This window comes from Gekko japonicus, unplaced genomic scaffold (genome assembly GCF_001447785.1).
Source record: "Gekko japonicus isolate JY-2015 unplaced genomic scaffold, Gekko_japonicus_V1.1 scaffold985, whole genome shotgun sequence".
In the NCBI taxonomy this organism is placed as follows: domain Eukaryota; kingdom Metazoa; phylum Chordata; class Lepidosauria; order Squamata; family Gekkonidae; genus Gekko; species Gekko japonicus.
In genome coordinates, this window is record NW_015172032.1 from 386,706 (window position 1) to 409,506 (window position 22,801).

Sequence of the window (22,801 nt, forward strand, 5' to 3'; positions counted from 1 at the left end):
ACATTGTCCAACCCAGGACCCACCTTTAAATACACACTGCAAAAGAAACAGTTAAACAGTGTCTCTGAGATCAAGCTCTACAACTGGACAAAGCACAGACACAGAAACATCCAATTATTCTTCAGTATATGTATACTAAATTCTTTCAATCAGCAGATTACCTCAGATCCCTCATGATCTCCAAATATCAGAGAACCTTTACTCTTGCATGCTTTAACGTTCTACCCTCAGCCCTCCTGGAAGGCAGATACCATCACATCCCAGTCTCTCAACGGCTCTGCCCATGTCATGCAGGAAAAGTAGAGTCTATTGAACATGTTCTACTGCACTGCCCATTTTACAACGATATCCGATCTCAATATATAGCTCCAATTCTGTCAACTTCATCAGAAAGAACTGAACAACTATATGTCTACCTCCTTCTTGCAGACTTTTCCAAGAAGACAACTAACAAAGTTGCAAAATTTTGCCTTCAGGTGTGTGAAATATGCAAACGCCTGACTGAAGTCCGGAAATAGCCTCTCAGTCAGAGGAAAATACCTCTTTGCCAACCCATAATTTGTACTCAATGTTAACTCCCTGTTGCACTGCATGTTCCCTTTACCCTTTCACTTTATTTCATTTCTATTTCTTCTCATTATTATTGCTGATTCTGCAGAGCTGATTTTGTATCAAAATTAAAAAAATACTGCAACACGGGATCTACTTTTAATAATCTACCATAAATGTGCATCATTTCTCTAGAGGCTAACCACATACAAAGGGAAATCTCTTTTAATAATAGTGTAAGAGAGAGAATTTTGGAAGATAGCAGTGTATCCATGCAGCAGTATGAAAAACTGTCCCAGCTTAAATTCCAGTTTCCACACATTATAGAATAATTTAAGCTCTATCTTTCTTTGCATTTGGTCTTTCTCTGTTCCCCTGTCCCTGTGTCTGTCTGGGGCAACCCACTTAAATTGACTTACAATGCATTTTTTAATTGCAGCCTGCTACTAGGTACCATCTCCTGTTTCATAGTAGAAACTCTGAGCACTCTGAAATAGCCACAGGGAGCCAGAATTTGCTCTATTCAGGGGTTCTGCATTGTGACCCGAACTCCTCTAAGGACGGTTCCGGGAGCCCAATTCTGAATTATCAGCATACACTGATGGTCCACAAATGTCTTCCCCAGTAGAGCAATAGTCTTCCCCAACAGGCCCATGTATGCCTGAAAAGCTCAAAACTCAAGGATGTGGGTGTTGACCCATCCCAGGGAAATCTAATGAACAGCATCTTACTTTAGAATCAGGACCTACCAGACTCTTCTTTTAGGTTCATGGTATACTCCAAAGGAGGCCCAATCACTTGTGATTAAGATGGTGTTTATTAAGGTTTAACACGGTATTATAAGCAGGGTGGTAACAAGGCAGATTCAAGCAAAGATAAGCTTACTACATCCCTCCCTGAAGACTGGGGGGTTCCTGGCAGTCCCCTTGAGATGTCACTCCCTGGGGTAAGTTGGTGGTCACACATCTTCATAGTGCTCAGTTAGCCAGCAAGATCCAAGTAACCTGAGACTTACCTAGCTTTTAAAAAATTGTTGTGGCCCAAATTGCATGCAAGTGCCAGCACCTGTCCATGTCATGCTTTCTCCCAGGCAGCTGTTTACTGCATTCAGCATTGTAATGCACAAATTGGCTGGGCGGTGCAGGCCTGAAGCCTGGGATAGAGTGAAAATGAGCAAATAGATTGGATTCATGAGGTTCTGTAAAGATTCACTATCTTCTCACTATATAATAGTCTTTCATGTGTAAACCCACTACAGGTAGCTATGCCCTTATTTCTATATCAGCACCATTTCTATTCAAGTGTTTGTTAACTGTTTTAACTTGTTATAATATTATGTAAGCCACCCTGAGCCTGCTTCAGTGGGGAGGGTGGGATATAAATTAAAAAATAAATAAATAAATAAATAAAATGTGTTTACTCTGGTTAAGAATAAATTACCAGTATGACTTGGAGAATGATAGGTAACTAGCACTGTCAAAACAACAATGTAATACAATCTGTTGTAACTTTGATAATTGAATCAGCATCTGTTGTGGATGCTTTAGGTATCAATTATCCTGCCTAGGGTTGCCAGCCCCTGGTTGGGGTAAGGGATACCCTGCCCCCTGTTGGTAATTCCTGCTAAACCTGCTGCTGCTCTGAGAGGCAGTAGGGGGGGAAATATTTTTTTTAAGTCCATAGGTCAACAGCTTGTTATCACTTCTGTGAAAACTTATAAATAATGTCACACCTTTCTAGGAATCACCAAAAGCACTTTAACACTGAGTTTTGGTCAATTCCTAGAGAAGCATGAAGTGACTTCCAGATTTTCCCAGAAGCAACATCACACTATCAGCCAACAGCCTCCCCCCCCCCCATGTTCCCCTGGTCTTGGTTTCTAGGCCAGGCCTAGCAATCCTGGTCCTGTTTTGGAGGGTATATAAGATGACCAATTATTTATGATCAGTCTCAAAGTTTTTACAAGAAAAGACAACATTTAACATTAGTTGTAACCATACTTGCAATATGCTTGACTTGAATTCTTGAAGGTTTGGAGTTTTTAATTTTTTCTTTATTTTTATAATATCTTACTCCAAGATGGGATGATCAATTTAAAACGCTATTGCTTAACATTTGTGTCCCCTATTCTATTATAAATTTTGCTGAAACTTGCTACAATTCTCACCAGTAACTCACAGGACACTCTTAAGCAGCATTAAACCCTTCTAAATCTATTAAAGTAAACTGGCCAAGAAGGGTGTAACTCTGTTTAGGACTGCACTGTAAAGTTCTACAAATATATAAACATTAACTATCCTCCCAACAGTCTACATAACTTTTGGTATGTTTTAAACATAGCATATCTTAAGAAAATACTTTCTTAAACTGTAGAGGTGCCAAATACCAAATAGATCATCAGACCATGTATAGGGGAACAATTCCTCCCTAAGGCTAAGGGGACTGATCTTTGTTGAATGAGAAATTGTATCTGAACAGGCAGCATTCTCAAATTGTTTGAAAGTGAAATCTGATGACATGAAAGGAGGCTTCCTATGAAATCAAATTAGAACTGAAGATGACACAAAAGTTTCGCTCTGGTTTGGCTTCATACTAGAGTGGGTTTTTGAGCGTGTACATCATACTGGCTGTTTCTACATGCAGATTTCCCCCAGATCGAACACTGTATGCTTCCACTTTTCCTTAATCATATACTTTCCAGGTTTCCCCTTACTTGGCATTGATCTTTCCCTGACCTGGTTTCAGGCAAGATTTAAACTGCAAGTTCTTATGCCAGACCTACAGTGATGTAATATCAAATTGACTGCTATGGGGACCAAAATATGCACAGAAAAGAAAAGAAAAAACCCAAAGCAACAGGAACACACAAGCGAGGAAAATGAGAATGCAGAAGAGTCCAGAGTCACTGAAAAGTTCAGAGTTCAGGACAGAGGTATTGCGAAGTCTGACCTCTTAGCACATGCAACCATCATGAATAATTTATATTTATTAAATTATAAATAAGTTGTATTTATTATTTGTTGAGCACTAATAGATGAATACTTCATATACTAGTTACCCCTGTTATTCTTAGTGATAAATAAGAAGGAAAAGTACATTTTGAATTAAATACAATGTTCCCACTTCGTTCTTTTTAAAAGGAAACTATCATGTATGCTATGTAAGTTTAGCAAAAATTTCTACTTGATACATATTAATGATATTTTATTACTTACCTACATCAGGATTCTTTCCCTGTTTCTCTCTACTACTGGAAGGCTGCCCTTATGACTCTGTCACTAAGTGGCTGTGTGGGCCTAAAGTTATCTCCTAGAATTCCATCGCAGCCTTCTAGGAGTTCTGCTCCTTTAACATGTGTCCTCAGTCTTCGAAATTCTTCTATCTGACAAAACAAGTAAAAATCATTTGTATACTTCAAAATCTGTATCAAAGAGAACAATCCTATTTAGGTATACTCAAAAGTCAACCCTTTGTTATTCAAAAATGTGTATTTAGGATTGAAGCCATAGGATTGGATCCCATCTAAATTTCATGCATTGAAGCACAGATTCCCCGCCTTCTGCCTTCCAAAGCAGCACCAAATTACCCCTCAAATGCTGTTCTTGATAGACCCCCTCCAAGAGAAACATGAGAGAGAGTTGGAAAGCTGTTACAGAAAGGTGAAATCCCCACTCCCATGCATATGTGGATCTTTTGACAGGATTCAACCCATAGTTGGGGAAAGCATCTTCAGCTTCTCAATGCTGGTTTTGAACATTAGTTATTTTTGTATTTATTTACTCTAGAGCCCACTGTTCTAGTCAGAGCTTTTTAAAAAAAGATATAACAATTAAAGGTAAATACAATGGTCATGAAAGAAATGGGTCAGAATTGTTTTAAATGTGCATCTCTCTTCATCTTACAGTCTAAAGCATCTACTTTACAATCTGAAATACAAATGCTGCGTAAAATCATATAACAACAACAAAGGCTCCTAATTCAGTCAATACTCTCAGCACTGTTTAATGTTCTCAGTAGGAATTAAAAAGTCAAACCCTTCTTCCAATCTGCAGGAAACCTTTGCAAGAACACTGCCTTGGTTGGTTTCTGCAAGGCAAAGACTGCTGGCTTGTGACAGCTCACATCTGCCGCACATGTGCTGAGGGCCACAAACATGCAGTGGCAGCTCCCATTCTGTATAGGACAAGTCACACCACTCAGGGCCAGTGTGGCCCAGGAGCGGGAGCTCTAGGCACGACATTTTCAGGTGGCCTTAATGGTCAATCTATCCCGAGGATCTAATGTCTTTGTTTAGGAGTCAACGAAAATCAAAAGACTCCTTTGGTTATGTTTGCTTACTTGATAAATAGCTTGAAATATTGTGTTGCTAAGACTCATGTTCCTCTGGCAATAGTGTTACTAAAATCTCTAGTGTTCCATTTCTAAAAGTGAAAGAATGGAGCATCTTGCATTGACACAATAAATGGAAGCAAAATCTGGGAGGATCTTTGAAAATATTTGAAAAGAAAGACTACATATTTTGAAGAATTTTTTTTATATGTATTTGATGTAAATTTAATAATAAACACATTAAGACCTGAAGAACCCTGAGAAAGTTAACTGCAGATAGAAGATAGACATGAACCGGAAAAATGCAGTTTGTGTCAGTTTGTGGCAAACTACAAATTAACTAGGAGGTTCATTTGCAAACCAAAATTGTTTGTGGTTCATGGCCCCACAAACCCCATTGAAAGGCATTGCAGTCCCTGTAAACAGGGTTTGCAGAAAGCCCAAAAAACAGCTGAGCAGTGGGGAGCATCTGCTCCTCACTGCTCAGCTGTGGGGATAGGCACAAACCAGCTCATGAGCCATAAATTGGCACAAATTTGGCCCAGTTCATAGCTCCCAAACTGAGATGTGTGGGAGGTGCCTTCCCTCAACATTTCCTGGAATTTTGCCCGGTTCAGTTTAGGTCTGCAGCTCACCTGTTAGGTTTAAATGGCTGCCAGCCATTCTACACTCCATTTTGCTTCCTCCTGCTTCAGAGCAGGGGGAAGCGAAATGGAGCACTGAAATGGCTGGCAGTTATTTAAACCTAACAGCATAGTGTGTCTGCCCATCCACTGTTAGGTTTAAATAGCTGCAAGCTATTTAGCCCCTCCATTTCGCTTTCCCCCGAACCCTGAACTGAATTTTTTAGGTTTGTGCCCATCCCTACTCAGCTGTTTCAGGCTGTCTTGTGCAGTCTCTTTAAACTTTAAAGGGACTTCAGAAGACAGTCCAAAAAACAGCCGAGTGGTGGGGAGCACCAGTTGAGCAGTGGGCAGCAGGTGCTCCCCATAGCTTAGTTGTTTTTTGGTCTGTTGTGTGCAGTCCCTTTAAAGTGGACTGCATAAGACAACCCAAAACAACTGAGCGGCAAGGAGCAGGCACTCCCCACCTCTCAGCTGTTTTTATGGCTTTTGCAGGGAACAGAAAGCAGGGGTTTAAAGGGACACAGAGTTCCTTTAAACCCATGCTTTCTTCTCTATCCACTAACCACCACAAACTGTTACAAACTGCTTTAAAAAATCATGGAAGTTCGTAATGGTAGACCCATCACAAACTTCATTTTGCAAACCACAAACTGGGGGGAAATTGTACTGATTTTTTGCATCGTGGTTCACTTTATGCCAATCCCTACATAGAAGCTTGAGTGTCTCATAGAAAGGTAACACCCTTCAATTGAACTCTTCCAAGGCAGTGTGAAGATCTTGTGGTGTAATATTAAGTTATTTCTCTAGCACACTTCAAAGCTTTCTATGTTTAAGGTCTTGGAGAGATAGAACAAAAGAAATGAGAGAAGAAAATGTTTCCCTCATGTTTCCAGTATTTCTGAGTACTGCCGGAAGAACTTTAGATAAATGTCCTATGATGCGCACTGAGATGTTCCACATTTTTAACAAAAATTGATGCTACAATGTTTTCAATATGAAGAAGTCTCAGTCTGCAAAACATGCTTTTTGCTGTACATTTTGGTAGAATAAACAAATAGCAGAGACTTTAAAAAACTTGAGATTTATTTATTTTATTAGATTTATACCCCACCCTCCCCGCCACGGCAGGCTCAGAGCAGCCTGATTATGGCAGACAGTCCCTTTTCTAGATCATTTTCAGATTTTTTTTAATTTATCTATCAAATTTATACCCCGCCCTCCCTGCAAGCAGGCTCAGGGCGGCTTCCATAAAAGCATAATACAATACAATTACACAATATTTAACCATACAATAAAAACATTATAAATACAAAGTGCTGGCGGCTGTTAAATTAACCTAGATGGTATATTACTAGAATAAATTTCCACTGCCCAGATTTTCCACGATGTTTCTGCTCATAATCAGTTAGATGTTAAAACCACAGACCAAGCTCTGCAGTAATGGCCTGCAGTAGGGGCCTGCAGTAATGGCCTGCAGTAGCGGTGGCCCCTACTTAAATGCCTGGTGGAAGAGCTCCGTCTTACAGGCCCTGCGGAACTGCAAAAGGTCCCACAGGGCCCTGATCTCCTCTGGGAGCTCATTCCACCAGGTAGGGGCCACCACTAAAAAGTCTCCAGCCCTGGTGATAGCTAGCTTGGCCTTGTATAATTCCAAGTAGCTCTACTTATACATTCTAGAATTGGAGGTGACTATTATTTAAATATCTAAACTGAACCAAAGTGACAATTAGTGACAGTGCCTGAAAACACTTTTTCCTAAGAAAGGTTGATAACTTTCAGCCCAATCTTGAGGGCTTCTGTAGTGGTGGTGGCCAGCCACCCATGTAATATTAGTGGCCCTGGTCAGATCCCTATGGACACTCTGTAGAGAGGGGGGAATAACACATGCCCCTTCACAAGGTGAAGACCGCATAGCAAGCATGCTGGAATCCACAGCAACCCCAGCAATACCCACCAATCAAGCAGTGGTGCCCAATAACATTCTTCTGAGTAGCACACATGGGTGTAGCCAATCACCATCTGCCAATGCAGCCACTGCCCCTTGATGCCACACATCCCAGGATTGCCAGAGTACACAGAGGAAATACTCAGCAATCATGCAGCCCCAATAGAGGAATGTGGCCCTAGTTTCTCTCCACAGCCCACAGGAGAAGGCCACCCACCCAACAGACAGGTTGCCCACCTGCCCCCAACAAAAGTGTTGGTTATTCACAGCCATTATTTCTCCAAGTCACACAATTTTTTCCCACCCAAAAAGGACAGGAAAAAGAGAGAAGCTGGGCTTGAATCTCAGTCTCCACATCCAAGACCAGCAGCCTAAAACACTGGGCCAAGAAGACAGGTGCAAAGTAGACATGGCATCAGTCATTAGGCACTCCACTGCAAAAGGGGGAGCAGAATAGCCCAGCTGATAGGCCACTCGAGACATTCATCATTTTGACTGATACACCCCCTCAAGATCCCTCTGTGATGCACAATTGTGCCCCTCCACCCTGCTCCCCTATGTGCCTCCACCACGAACCTGAATGGCTTATAAGACTCAAACAGTGCTGTGGGGGAGTGTCAGATGCAGAGACCTACCCCCATTGTAGAGCAAACACCTCTCCCCTTGGACCACCCCTAGCCCACTGCCCTAAGAACGGTATGCAGCAGCCAACTGTCAGATACTTCAATAACTCAGTATCAACAGCAGGTTCATAAACAGGTTCAGCTTTATTGACTTGAGCAAGGTGAAGTCGACTTAGACTCTTTGAGTCAAGAATGAGACATACAAAATGGCAATAGCAATTATAGTGGGTTCATACAATACCCCCTGACACCTAGGAGCCAATAAGCAATATAATGCAGAGCGTGGGGTTCAGGGGTGAGCGGGAGATGCTTCGCCGGAGTGAAGAGTGCTCAAGGCCAATGGGCAGATAAGGAGCTAAAGCGAAATGCAGCTGCAGAGCAATACACATTCCACAGACAAGAGGGGAAGAAACCCATGGTGGGGCTACCCGACACCAGCAGAGTGTGTGAGTGTGAAGGTGGTGGGGAGTGCAGAGGGGTGGCTGTGTCAGTCTGTTGAAGAGGTAAGCTGCAACACATGAAAACTCAGAGTGAACTACATGTCATCAGCCTGTAAAGCGCCACTGGACTGTTATAGTTTGCTGCTAAATGAAACAGAGGTCCAGTGGCACCATGACAACAGACAACACTGATTTCACAGGAGCTTCCCTGGGTCAGAGCCCACCCCCTCAGATGTGTGAAAGGGAGATTATCCTGGGAAGCACTATGGGCAGATCAGAGAAGGGGGCAGAGAATGGCACGCTGGAAGGGTCTGGGAGGGGCTAGGGATCAATTCAAATTTGCTCAACAACAAACAGACAGGGACAGAGTTGTAGATCACTCTTTACTGAACAGACTTTATTGAATAGTAGCAAGGAAATAGTAACAATAAATCCAGTACAGCCTCTGTGCCTTTGCAAGCTGCTCCAGGAAGCCATGGGGGGATGAGGCAAGCCCTCTCTATCATAGCATGCTTGTGAGTGGGATGGACTTTCTCTGATAGATGGCTGCCTGAGTCAAGATGCTGCAGGAGCTCGGCTGGAACTGGTGCGATGGCAGCCCCATGGCAGAGTGACAGGATCCACACTGGTTGCTGCAGCCAGACCATAATGTACCAGGAAGATCAGCTTCCCAGGCGTCCTCTCTGTTGAATCACCACCTGCATAGATGCCAAACAGAGATACAGGCAATGATGACAAACAGTACAAACAGCAGTGGTCAGGACCATGCTGGAGGGGCACTAATAAGGTCTACAGTGCCCCCTATGAAGGGGGCTCATTTTGTTGGGATAACCCCCCCCCCATGGCTTATGCCTTGTGGTAGGATTTTGATTAAATCACAGGTTTCTTGCTGATCTTGCATGTTTTCGTGAAGTTATGGGCTCACATCAGTTCATTTGTTGATCAAATCTGATTGCATGAAGTTTTTCTTTTACCTTTGACAATTAATTAAAGCAGTTACAGAAATATCAGATTTATAGCCTTTTAACTGAGATTAAGAGCTGTTTGGCCTTCTAATTTTTCTTGAAAAAGATAATGAGCACACATCTTTAGATGTGCCTGTTTGATTATCTCACCGTTAGTTAAGAACCAATCATTCATCTAGGTGATGTTCATATGTTTAAGTTATAAAGATCTAGCATCTCCCTTATAAATAAAAGCCGAATGGTGGTGGCACTTCTCTAGAACATTCCACAAGCTCCAAAATCAGTTCATTCTCTGATCTGTCATTCAGAGGGTCTCCCTATCCACTGGCTGCTTTGCCTGAGTCCTGCCTCCAACATTCTAAACATTTTGCTGTTCCTCTCCCCCCCCATAGCCAGTCAGAACACAGAGGTTATTTGCATATGCAGCCTCATTGGCCTTTGCCTCAGAACACAGAGATCGTTTGCATATGCGCTTGATTGGCTTTTGCCTCTAACATTCTAAACAGTTTGCTGTTCTGAGGTAAAATGTGTCCAATCTCCAGGTGAGGGGTGGAGATCACTCAGAATTACAACTGCTTTCCAGATGGCAGAGATCAGTTCCCCTGGAGAAAATGGGGGGCTCTGTATCCTTATATGCTGCTGAGGTGGCCCCCGTATGACAGCCAATGTGACGTAGCAGTCAGGGCTTCAGAGCATGGGAGAGGCTGCAGGTGTGTGGGGGGTGGAAAGCTAAAGAGTGAGGGGGAAATAAAGGTTGATGACTGGCTGGGAAGGAGATAGGGTTGCCAACTCCAGGTGGGAAATTCCTGGAGATCTGAGGGATGGAGCCTGGAGAGGGTGAGGTTTCAGGAGGCGTGGGACCTCAGTCAGGTACAAAGCCACAGACTCCACCCTCCAAACCAACTATTCCCTTCTGAGGAACCATCGTTGCCAATCTCCAGGTGAGGGCTGGAGATCACTCAAAATTACAACTGTTCTTTAGGTAGCAAAGATCAGTTCCTCTGGAGAAAATGGTGGACTCAGTGTCATTATACCCTGCTGAGGTCGCCACAGCAAATTGACACTGAGTGTCCAAGGCCGGGGCACCCACCCAGAACCTCTTTCTAGAGGCCGTTGTATTTATTTCCACAATGGGCCTTTTTCCTACTACGGTAATATTGCTATTTTTCTATATAAACACATTGGTGCACTGATGTGATAAGCAAGTCAGATTTCTCTGGATAGAACTCTCAGAAAATATTAGATGAGACTTCTGTTTGTATGTGTGACTTGGATTTATATAAAAATTCCTAAAAATCTGAAATCTGGTTTGCTTTAAATTTTACTTATTCAAATATGGTTGGAAAAAAACTAGAAGATTTGATTTTACTGGCACTTGTTTTTGCAGCTGCTATAGGGTTAATTTTCACATTTGTATCTTCTAGCACTTTGTCTAATAAAGAGAACTGTTTCTTTTTTCAAATAAAGATAGTTAATTCTCTGAAAGTTTTCTGCCTAGTTTGATGGCAAGAGCTCCAAGAACAGAACCCACAATCAATTCATTTGTACAATCAAAATTAAGGCTTCCAATCAACCTTATCCAATATATCCCAGATAAATCTGGAGCCAAATAGTTTAAAGAACAATCCTTAGAGGACGAATTGGTCCAGTTTCTTTAACTATATATAAGAGCACATTATCCCATTATACCATAGCCATCCAAATGACATTTACTCATCTGCTGTGTGGGTTCCATCTCAGCTGTATCTACTCCGTCTGCTGCTGCTGCTGCATAGAGCTCCAAACCTGCAAGGCAAGATGCCACGGTTGTTTGGCCATCTGGTCCACAGGGCATAATGTGGCAGTTGCCAGTAATGCCCCAAACTCCAGTTTCTCCCAGTACCCCACCTGGGGAGAAGGAGACACCCTGGCATGGGACTGTCAGCCCCCCTCTCTGCCACCCCTGCCCCTGGCATCATAGCTAGCACTCCTAGCTACATCACATGACATGAGGCATAAAGTTGGAAACAGCTGCCTTGGGTTGCTCCTATACACACAAACACACACATTGCTAGCCTTGACTACAGGAGTTTGCATTGTTGAGGCAGCGCCCAGGGTGCATGTGAGGGGGAGGGGGGGCACAGACTCCTGGACCCAGCCTGCTGGATCCCTGCCCCTGCTTACCTGTCAGTACTTGGCTTCTGCTTCGGTGTGTGTGTCCAGAGATAGGATACCTGTAAGGGTTCTGAAATGAGACAACTTAGTCACACAGCAAGGAGGTTGCCTCCCTCCCTTGTGTGTAAGTGCTAAGTGCCTCCTCTCTGGAACTAAGTGTCCTCTCTGTAAGTTTCTCACTGCCAGGATGAACCACTGGGTGCTCTAACTGTGCAAGCTGGAGATAACATCCCATGCTGCTTGCCTTATCATCTGGGCTAAACCTGGCTCAGGTTTATGTAGTTCTGTAGGCTTGTGATTGGGTGGGAGGTAGGGGTTTTGCTGCTACTGGGTAGGGTGTGATTTGCTGTGACCATAGTCAATATCCTGCGCTACAGTGAGGCTTTTAGGTGGGATTGCACTAGGGAGGGACATTTTGCCTTTTCTGCTGCTTGGGTGTCTATACTGAGGGTTTTGCTGGTGCAACTTTATGCTAGTTCCCAGGCCAGGGGTGGCTTAGGGAGCCAACTAACTTGTGCCATGCCCCTGGGTCTGCCTATTTCCCCACTGGCTCATAGAGTTGTGCTTGTGGAGTGTGTGGAGGTCTGTGGGGTCGCTGCACTGGTGGCTGGCCCTGGTACAGCAGCAGCACATCTTTGGGATGCGTTGATTACACTGCAAGAGCTTCATCTCAAAACACACAAGTTTTATTATGTCATATTAGTCATGATAGGTTAGATTTATTTTGCTATCACAATATATTTTTCTAAAAAATATATAGTCATGAGCAAAAGAAAGCTTAACATGCATCTTCCTGCCAGAAAAAACCTGGAATTCTACAAGCTGATTTGGATTCATGCTACAACAGAAGTAAAAAAAATACTGACATTGATCACAATGATCATAATAATGATTATTATTTATAAAGTATCTGAACAGCCAGGGCCGGTTCACTCACTAGGCAAACTAGGCGTTCGCCTAGGGCAGGCAGGCCCTTAGGGCGCCAAACTGCCCCTGCCCCCCCACCAAAAGCCTCCCGCCCCCACCAAAAGCCCTGCATGCTGTGTCACCCCCTGACCCCAGGTGCTGCTGCCTCTTTCTCACCCCTCCCCACCAAAAGCCCTGCTCTCAACTCTCACACTGCTGCTGCTGGAGCTGGGAGTGCCGGCGTTCCCCCAGGCAGGCAGCCCCAGTGTGCTTCCTCCCTCCCTCCCTGGAAAGGCATCCGGGCTCGGCATTGTGGCAGAGAGGCGGCTGGCGGAGTCCTCAGCCCTGGCTGGGCAGCAGTCCGGGTTTCTCCGTACTGCCCCGGGCTGGCCTTTGTGGGAAGCAGCAGCAGCCAGGCAGGGGGTGCGAATCCTGACTGTCTGGTGGGGACAACGGGCTGGGGCAAGCCAGCTTTCGAGCAAGGGGAAGCTTTTCTGCAGGCACCTGCAGCCTGGTATCCCTCGTCGTGCCAGCCGGCCTCTGCTTCCATCCCAAGGGCGAGGAGAAGCCGGGGGAAGGGGGTGGGGGGAGGGAGAGCCAGGCAGGGGCAGCAAAGTTTCTGCTCAGCTTTTAACCCTTCCCATGCCTCCCCCCGCACCCCAGGAAGCCTCTGTCCCCCTCCAGCCCTGCCTCTCCATGCCCCGGCCAAGCTGCATGGCCCGTGGATGCCCACCTCTATGCATGCTCAGAGGCCGGCCCGGGAGCGGGGCCTGGCAGTGGAGGTGGTGGAGGAGGCTCCTCTCCTGCGTAGTGGCAGTGGCCAAGGTGAGCATGGCCAGGCTTCAGGGGCCCACTGGGTGGCTGGCAAGGTGCTTCAGCCAGCCGGTGCAGGTGGCTGCCAGCCTGGCTGGAAAGCTCATGAGCCCGGGCAGGCACTGGGACCAGGGGGCGTCCCTTGCGGGTGGGTCTCTGGCGGTGACCTCTCTGGCGGTGACCTTGTGGGTGGGTCTCCTTGGGGCTGACCTCTGAAAAAGGCACCTAAGCGGGGCTGCTGGAAGGGAGGGACGGACCCAGGCGGATGCAGGGGCGCAAGGGGGGCACCAGAAATGGGGGGCACACGGGGGGCACCAGAAGGTGACCTCGCCTAGTGTGCAAAAATACCTGGGGCCGGCCCTGTGAACAGCTAGGCTCGTTACAAAATGGCTATTAAACAAGAAATGTCCTCAGCAGAGGGCTTGGAAAGAGAGCTGTAGAAGGAAAAAGGCTAAAAGAAGAAGTCCATTTTAAAATGCTGATTAAACAGTTGTAAGGATTGTGGCCATTTTGACTCCAATCTTTTGGTTCTTGTTCCTTTCCCCTTTGTTCCTTCCCCCTTTTTTCCATCTGGTCTCCACTGCAGGAACAAATGGAAGTTGGTGGAAAGCAAATAACAAAGGAGAAATGTGAGCAAAACAAGACAGAGAAAACAAATCAGCAGAACAGTCAGAAAATGAAGGATAGAATTTGAAACTGACAAAGGCATCAGAGGAGCAGAAAATTACAGTCATTAAACTGGAAAAGGATAAGAGAATAAACCAATATCTTTACAGGAGAAAAAGACTGAAACAAATAGATCTAAGCAATATTTAAAAAATGGAAATGTCAGGTTATGCAATGCCTTAAATATAAACAGAAGAGACTACTCTGAGGACACCACAGCTTGATATCTGAAGAGAAAGAGGAATTACCTAGGCAGAGAGAAAGTAAAGACAGTACAGATACAGAATAAGGAGAGCAAACCAATCACTCAATTCACATAAGCTTAAGATAACAGAAAAACATAAATAGCAACAAGGCAAGAAAAAGTATTACAGAAACAAAATAAAGATAATATAGGAAAAGAAAGCAGGATATTCAGCCATCAATGTAAAAATGGCAATATTTAAGGCATGAATAATTTGACAAAGAGGAAGAAAATAAAGATAGAAGATATCCCATGCAAAGCTCCAAAGGAAGGACAGTAAAAAAAAAAGCACAAAGGGAATGCTAAAAAATGAATGAAACTAGAAAAGCATATATCCACCAAAACACAGGTAATGTGGAAAGAGAAGAAAAAAATTATCAAAAGTATTAAAGCTGAAAGCATTTGGAGGAAAACAAAAATAGCAACAAAAATTAACCATATGATATAACAAGCAGCAAAAGTCAGTACTGTATGATCTCATTATCCTCCGGTGGCCAGATAGGTTTTTTGAACTAAGAGGGAGATTTTTCAGAGCCTTGAGCTACATTTCAGACTACGGTACATTCAACTGCTGTCTGGCTGACCAGCTAGTTGGGGGGGGGGGGGGTATGGGGACCATGTGGAATGGTTTGCATATGTGAAGGGGCCATATAAAGCCAGAATGTTTATATCATCACAAATGCAGTGCTTTGTAATTTCTTCCCTGTATAGAGCTAGCTGCTAATGAAATAGTGGAGAGAAATGTACCAATTAATATGTATTTGTGAACCAGCTCCCATCTACTACCATTAGCTATTATGATCGATGTGAAAAGAGACAGAGTTACATACTGTTGTTAGAATCTTATTTTAATTAAACTAAACTTATATTTGGAGGTAAATGTTAGATGCAAGTGTTCATTAAATCAAGGAAAGCTACTGATGTCAAGAATAATTCAGTATAATGCAGTTAACCTGGAGCAACAATATTCTTCCCTGTTCAGAACATTAAGTTTTGTGTTTTTGTTCAGTCAGCATCTAGCAGTGATTACTTGAAGGCACACTATTACAACAGGCTGGATTCATTTTTTCTTCTTTCTTTTGCTACGGTAAATGGTTTTTTTAAAAAATGCATAGAATAAATGATAACAGGGTATTTTTATTTCTGACCTTTCCATTTCTTTCAGTGACACAAAAGATTTGACCTTTACTTTAAAAGCCATGTACTGACTGATCTAATGAGATCTTCAAGATGAAACAACTATAATGCCCTGCTGTATATTTGCACGCTATAACCTTTCACTGAGAAACATACTCTAAGAACAGTCATTACCTGAAGCTGAGATACAGTCAAAGGATATCTAAATAATATCCATGTCACACCTTCACTGCAGGGCGGAACTGTAAGAGAGCCTTCGTACACCCAATAATCTCGTAACAGTGGATCTGGAATTAAATGGATGACTTTGTTTGGAAACAGTAATTAAGAAACCCTTAGTATGCCTTTTATTCTAAAAACTGACCATGGAATCACGCACTGTCTTTCCACAGTGCATGTGGAAGCCACAGAGGGGGCATGAGCAGATTGGTATTAAGGGCACTGGGCAAAGTCCTGGGGATCCAATAGCTGCCAACCTTGCTGGGGCCATATCTGAGATCACCCTCCCTCACACACACTGGGGCCACACCAGCCCCAAGTGAGGAGCAGTCCTCACCCTACACAAAGTAGGCAGGAGCTGCTGTTGTCAGGAGCCTGTAGTGCAGGGCTTGTAGGAGCAGCTGCCATGGCCATGAGTCAGCAGCCCAAACCCTGCATGTGGCTAGTGGTAGCAGCTGCTGCCGCAATTTGATAGCCTGAGAGGGGAGGAAGAGCAATTTTGCATGTTGTAGTCAACTACTCTTGCCATTTCAGTGAGTAAATGGGCAGCCATCTTCCACCGAGCTGCATGTGGGCTGAGGTAAACAGGGAGGTACTACTGCTCTTGAGTAAAACGTGAGGTGGGCAAAGCAAGTGAGCAGTGAGGAGACTCCTCAGCTGGAGACATGCAGGAAAGGAAGAAATGACAGATGCCTGGAACTGCCTCAGGCTGGAGTAGTGGTTCTCAGGTGACTTTTCACTCTCTGTCCTTGCCTTACATGGAGCACCTTCTCAAAGGCAGTGGGTGGGAATGGCAACCACTGCTGGGTGAAAGGATGAGCCAACTCAGCAGTGGCCTCTCTTCTTCCTTTCTCCACTCCACTGGGAGGCAAGGTTGGGGTGGACCAGTGGGCAGGGCCATATTCGTGGCCATTTTTTGCTTCCCAGTCCTCCCCTAGGAGGGGGAAACCCATTATAAGGGCACTCTAACCTTTTCTAGGGGTGTTTCATCAACAAGTCACATCCCAGCTGACATACTGACCATCAGATGGCAGCAAATAGCATGTGAATGCTGTACCCAGGAAGGGTCTATTAAGAGTTGCACCTTTCTCTGGTATCGACTCCCCCATCCAACAAAAGCCCCAGCTTTCCTCTGTATGTCTATATCAGCATCTGGTTCTTCCTGTACAATCTCAAAGTAAGGTCCTTTCTCAGCACAGCTGGCTCCAAACAAATTGTTGAGATCCTTTGTGCAGTCTGCACCTCTCAACGCTACTGCTGTCCCATGGCATACTGCACATGAATGTGCCTAGCATAGCCATGATCTAGCAAACTGGGGCTGTCCTCTGGGAATGCACACAGGCTTTGATGGCACTGAGTACCCAGCCTCCAAAATCCTTTGTGCATGCATGCCTTCCAAACCCCACCCTCTTTGTGTTGTGGATCTTCTAGACCATACCTTGATACTCTAATATGGTTGTCAAGCATTGTTTCACTCTTTTCCCCCCAGAAATTAAATAGGCAAAAATGTTACCTTCTCAGCATTGTGCAATGAGAAAGGAACAAACCAGACAAGACAATCCATAAACGTCTACAATTTTGAAAAAAAAACTAACAGCCTCACAATTACTTCAATGGACTTAGAAGGGTGTATCAGTTTAGGACTATACTGATAGTGGATACTTTGAAAATTGGGAAGGGTCATTGAATGAGAACTGCAAGTTTCTTTCTCCCCAGTTAGAAGGCCAATTGCATATTTCGAAGGACATTTGGAATTAAGGAAAACATACAAGAAGAAAGTGTTAAAACACCCTTTAACCCAGTCAAAATTCCCTAATATTCAAAGCACCCAAACTTTTTTTAACCCATGGAAGATCCCACACTTTAGGTTGTACATGATTTGGCCCAAAATGAAAGTCAAAGAACAGAATATAGATTCTACTATGTGTGACATTTATTATGATTTGGTCATTATCCAGTCATGTGCAGAAATTGATTTACTTTGGCATAATCCAAAAGGCAATTCACCCACACACCTCTAATTGAAACTGATAGGACTTGCCCTACTGCCCCATGCAGATCATGTCAATTGTTTGATGCTTTATTATTGACAAATGAAGAAGTTCATGTTCATATGTCAGCCAAATATATTCAGTCAATTTGAAGTTATTATCCCTTTTGGTGTGTTTCTTCAAACTTTCCTCTTTTTTTGTTTCTGACAGATTGCAACATTCAGACAAATCTGCAGCTTTTACATGTATACATGTATATGCCCCTTTGAGCGTGCAAGTGGTGTCAAGTTCATGGAATTCCCCAGTTCCTTTCTAGGCACTGATTTACTCATGCAAAGCAACCTCAGGCAATTATGTATTGTGATGAAAAGTGATGTCAAGTTGCAGCTGACTTATGGTGAACCTGTAGGGTTTTCAAGACAAATAGAGGTGTTTTGCCTTTGCCGGCCTCTGCATAGCAACCCTGGACTTCTTTGGTGATCTCCCATCCATGTACTGACCATGGCTGCCCCTGCCTAGCTTCCAAGGGCAGATATTGGGCTAGCCTGGGCAATTCACGTCAATGCAATCATGTATTTCCTGGGTGTAATAGCACTCTTAGACAAACTGTTCTAAAACATTTCACATAGTAAAAATGCTAGGTAAATTAACTGCACCAAAGTTGTAGGCTATTGCTGTCAGTGGGAATGTCACCTGCTTGGATCCTATTTGAGCTACACATCACTGCAATGCACAGAGACAGCTATTTTGAAACCTATGACTCATCACTGTAAGGAACACAAATGTTACCTGGTAGATACTCAATATGTATTGTGCTGACAGACAACATTCATCATCACTGCTGTTGTAGTGGGATACATCATGTTCAGAGATATCTTTTCTGGTAATCCAATTAAATTAAAACTGCTCTATAAAAAGAGAGGCTGCCAAACAATTTAGAAGATGACAGAAAGCATTTGAGTGGTGTATGATAGCAATAAAAGTTAACTATACATATATATATTTCTGTGCAAAGTATATGAAGGAACACTTACCTGGCAATAATGTATTGGGATTAAAACAGGGTATTGTCTTGCTCTTCCCCTGAAAAATTAACAAAAATCAGTCTTGTCTCTAACAGGAATCAGTAGCAATTTATGAGTTTTACAATTCATGGATCTACTCTATAATGTACAACAATAATGCATGCAAAGAGCGACCCTTTACAAAAAAAAATCCCAACAATGGAAATAATCAAAATAATAAATCTTATTACCTCAAGATAATCTCTCAGAAATCATCCTTACATTTCTCATGTCAAATCAACATCCTTATTGAACTTTAATAGGTTTTTTTCTCATTTTTTCATATGTATCCCCCTTTATATCTCCCAATTAATTGCATTTGTGTAAGTAGTAGTAGAAAGCAAAGTGCTATGTGCAATGTTTTATCCAGAACTTTGGTAAACTTGTCAAAGGGTGCATTCAGACAGGCAGCTAATCCCGTCATTATGCCAACTTGAATTTTGTCCCAATCTTTTTAATCCATGGTAGCACAACCAGACATCCCCCTGGTGAATCGCCTTCCCATGCGCTGCCTCCATTGTGGATTGTCTAGATGGCATCCACTGAAGGAGGCATGCGCTGTGGGGTTTTAAAAAACTTTTTGCGCATGCGCATAGGCATCACAGTGCGTCCTTGTTGAAGGAGGCACATGGTGGTTTTTAAAAGAAATGTTGTGCATGCACATAGACATGACAGCACATCCTTGTTGATCCACGCATGTGTAGAGATTTTTTAAAATGGCGCCCACTCAGGATGGTCTGACATCAAACCACCCCGACGGGAGGATTGCGTGCTGGTGGAATGAACAGATGGGCGAAAGTCCGCAGTTGTCCCGCAGGTAACCGAAAACCCCAGATTTAAAGTGCGATCTTTTAAGTACAGCTCCGAAGCGTGGCAAAATGGGATATCCACGGAAGAAGGACATTTCCCAGATGTTTGTGTCTGGACATTACCTTTAGATCCGTGTGGCAATCGTGCCTTGAGCAGATCTAAAGAGCCGTCTGATCGGACTCAAAGAGTTGTTTTCTGCAACATTTAGATGCATACATACTCCCATCTACATAGTAAGCAACACAAGTAGAGTCCTGAATATGAGGGTTTCCTTACACAATATGTAAAATGTGAATTGAGTTAGAGATTCCCCCAACCTGACTTGCTCTTCACATCTGACCTTAAAAAGGGGAAGGGGGGGGGATCAGCTCCAGAGTAGGACACATGGAACCAGCACTAATGCCCACCCCCACTGCTATTTTATTTTCATATGTAAGCAGCATGGGATGGATGGGAGGGAAGGCTGAAGCCTCATCTACTGCCAGGCCATGCTCAGGAGTTGATCTGGCCCCTCCCAACTGTTTTTAAGGTGACTTCCATGAAGACCCAACCTGACTTGCATTTCATGTATCATGTAAAAAGACCCTCAGATTTTCACCTGAGATTGTATTGAGAAGCACAATTATATGCATGTTTATTCAGAAGTAAGTTCCACTGAATTCAAGTAAATGTGCAAGGGTGAGCACACTATAGTGTGAGCACACTATAAATCAGATAATACTTTCTTCTTCTATGCCTTACCACTATTCAGGGGCAATATAGTGAATTTATCATCATTGCACAAATCAGTTAGAAAAGCAAGACTCCTCCACTCTATTTCATTTATACAATGAGCCTATGCTTCCAGAATTTATAGAGAGACATTTTTCATGGTACCCTTACGGTTAAGAAACTCAGTTCCAGAATACATTTGCCAAAGTCCAAACAGGTCTCGATTGTTCTCTAAATACCTTTTTACTTGGACTTGCAATTAATTTCTGGAGTTACTAAGAACAAAAGGTTTGCAACTGAGTACATTAGAAAAAAGCTTGCTACCCATTGATTTTTAATTCCGGTTTTTGTTGTTTCATAATTGAATGGATGGTAAGAAATGATTTAATGTGTGTGTGTGTGTGTGTAAAATATAGATAGACGAGAGAGAGAGAGAGTTTTCACAGCATTGCTGAACTGGTGTTGCCGCTATTGAAGGCACTTCTGCTCATGCAAAGGGAGGTCCTCTAGATTCTAACATTCTCCCCTGTAGCTACAGCATGCAGCAAGCGACATCTGTCCCACACCATTGTAGGGGGTCCTTCAACCTTTAGGAGTGGCTTTAAGATGGACACAAAGCCTAATACAGGATCAAGGAGGGGGGGGGAATCCTGCTGCACAAGCAGAACTCCACTTGCATTTCCAAGTCACTGTATGTTTCAAACTGTTTGAAAATATAGCATAAGTTAGCCAAGAATTCATGTTCATTTTAAACTAGTGTGCATGGAATGAAATTGGTACCAGGCTTGTCATATACCCAGTAGGGATGGGGGAACTCCTGCCTCAAACCCCTTCCCCACTCTCATTCTGGCAATCAGCAGGGGGAAATGCAGGTGTGGGAGAAGTGTCCCACAATGTCATGATGTAATTTTTGGCCAGTAACTGGAAGTGACATCCACCATGTAACAAGACACTGTAGGATTTACCTGAAACCATGGTTTTACTGAGAGCTGGTAATTCTGGTTTGGTACTGTATGTTTTTATTATGTATGCTGAGTTTGATAGATTGTTGGATTAGTGACTGTCAACATTCCACTGTGTTTCCAATATGGCCACGCATCTTGAGGCAGACTTAATTTCTCTTGAAGTCCATATCTGAACACACAGGAATAATTACTCACTAAAAATGGCCTTTTCTCCTATGGGACTTGCACCTTTGACACTAATGGATAACTTTTAGTCAAAATGCAAAAGGCCCCTTTCAGAGAAATTATTGATTTTGGGGTATTCTCCTAGTAGTTTAATAACCCTTGGTTACTCCAAAGCTAAATGTATCACTAAACAAAGGATTTGGAGTACTGAGTTATAATAGCATTTAAGCATTGCTACAAAGTATCTTTTCAGAGACAAGAAGTTTGTGCCATCTGACTATCTGGCTAATTTACTAATTCCCAGAAACAGGGAAGTTTTAAAATTATTATTTTGGCCAGAGGTCATTTCGGGGGGGAACGCGGGGGAACGCAGTTCCCCCGGGTGAGGTGCAATGGGGTGGGGCACATGATGAAGCCCCACCCCCTGCTTCCAGCCACCCTGCTTCCAGCCCTCATTCAGCCAGGAGGAGGCAGGAGAAGAGGGAGGGTAAGTTGCTTCCTCCCCGCCTCACCCCACCCCTGCCTGCCTGAGGCCAGGGAGGGCCTTGGCGGGGCTTCCTCGCACTCCCGCTGGCCTTGCAAATCCACCGCCGGGCCCCTGATGTCAGGGGGTGTGGCATATGCAAATGAGTTATGCTAATGAGTTCCCCTAGCTCTTTTTCTACGAAATGACCCCTGATTTTGGCATGGTTTGATGTTCTATCCTCTGCATTTTTGGAAGGGAGGTATCATGGTGTATTGTACCAGGAACATATATGTCCTTGTGCAAGTGGGGAAGCTGAAATTGCTGGGCATGTTTTACTGCATTGCCCTTTTAAATGGTTATCTTATATATGGTTTCGTTAACTCTTATCATCCAAAAATCCTCTGGTAGATCAGAGGAATCATGCATTTCCCATCTCCTTTCGGACTGTGAGCCTTGGATTATGGATAAAGTCGCTTGATTCTGTGCATATTAATGTAATTAATATTTATGTATTTATGTATTAATTTAATGGATTTAATTTGCTATTTTTAGTATCATCTATGTAATAGTTTTGTATGTAAACATTTCTAATGTTGTATCTATTTGGGTGCTGGTCTTTGACTGTAATAAATAATTCACTGTTAACTTTTAATATTTTTGATGAGAGAATGCATGCTCCTCTATTTTAAATATAGTCACCATACATATTTTAATATTGACATTTCCCCCTTACTTACTGTATGCACTGACCCTTCCCTCCCCATACTACCCAGTTAGTCTATCTGTTAATGAATGGATATGTCCTTTTCCTTTGAAGAATGTCATACCTTGTACTGGATATCTTGTAGAATTTCAGTCACAGCCTTTAGGCCTGAATGTTCCTTTCCTATCTGAAACATAATGAGCAATAAATAAAACTTGACATACAGTGTTATGGGAACATCTCTTCCTGAAATCTGTGTAATGACAAACTCATCAACAAGTTGTAAACCCAAAAGTATGGAAACTTATTG

At 43.3% G+C, this 22,801-nt stretch overlaps 1 protein-coding gene across 1 annotated transcript in view; it reads right to left on the bottom strand.

The window, feature by feature from the left end:
- The window catches only part of CA8 (carbonic anhydrase VIII), a 96,154-nt gene that overhangs the window by 8,319 nt on the left and 65,034 nt on the right, over nt 1-22,801 (bottom strand). Inside the window, exons 5-8 of the mRNA XM_015420618.1 lie at nt 22,616-22,678; nt 18,642-18,690; nt 15,572-15,684; nt 3,765-3,931 (exon numbers count right to left, since the gene is read on the bottom strand). Coding sequence (XP_015276104.1) covers nt 3,797-3,931; nt 15,572-15,684; nt 18,642-18,690; nt 22,616-22,678 — 360 coding nt within the window. The 3' untranslated portion in view covers nt 3,765-3,796. The remainder of the gene's footprint in view (nt 1-3,764; nt 3,932-15,571; nt 15,685-18,641; nt 18,691-22,615; nt 22,679-22,801) is intronic.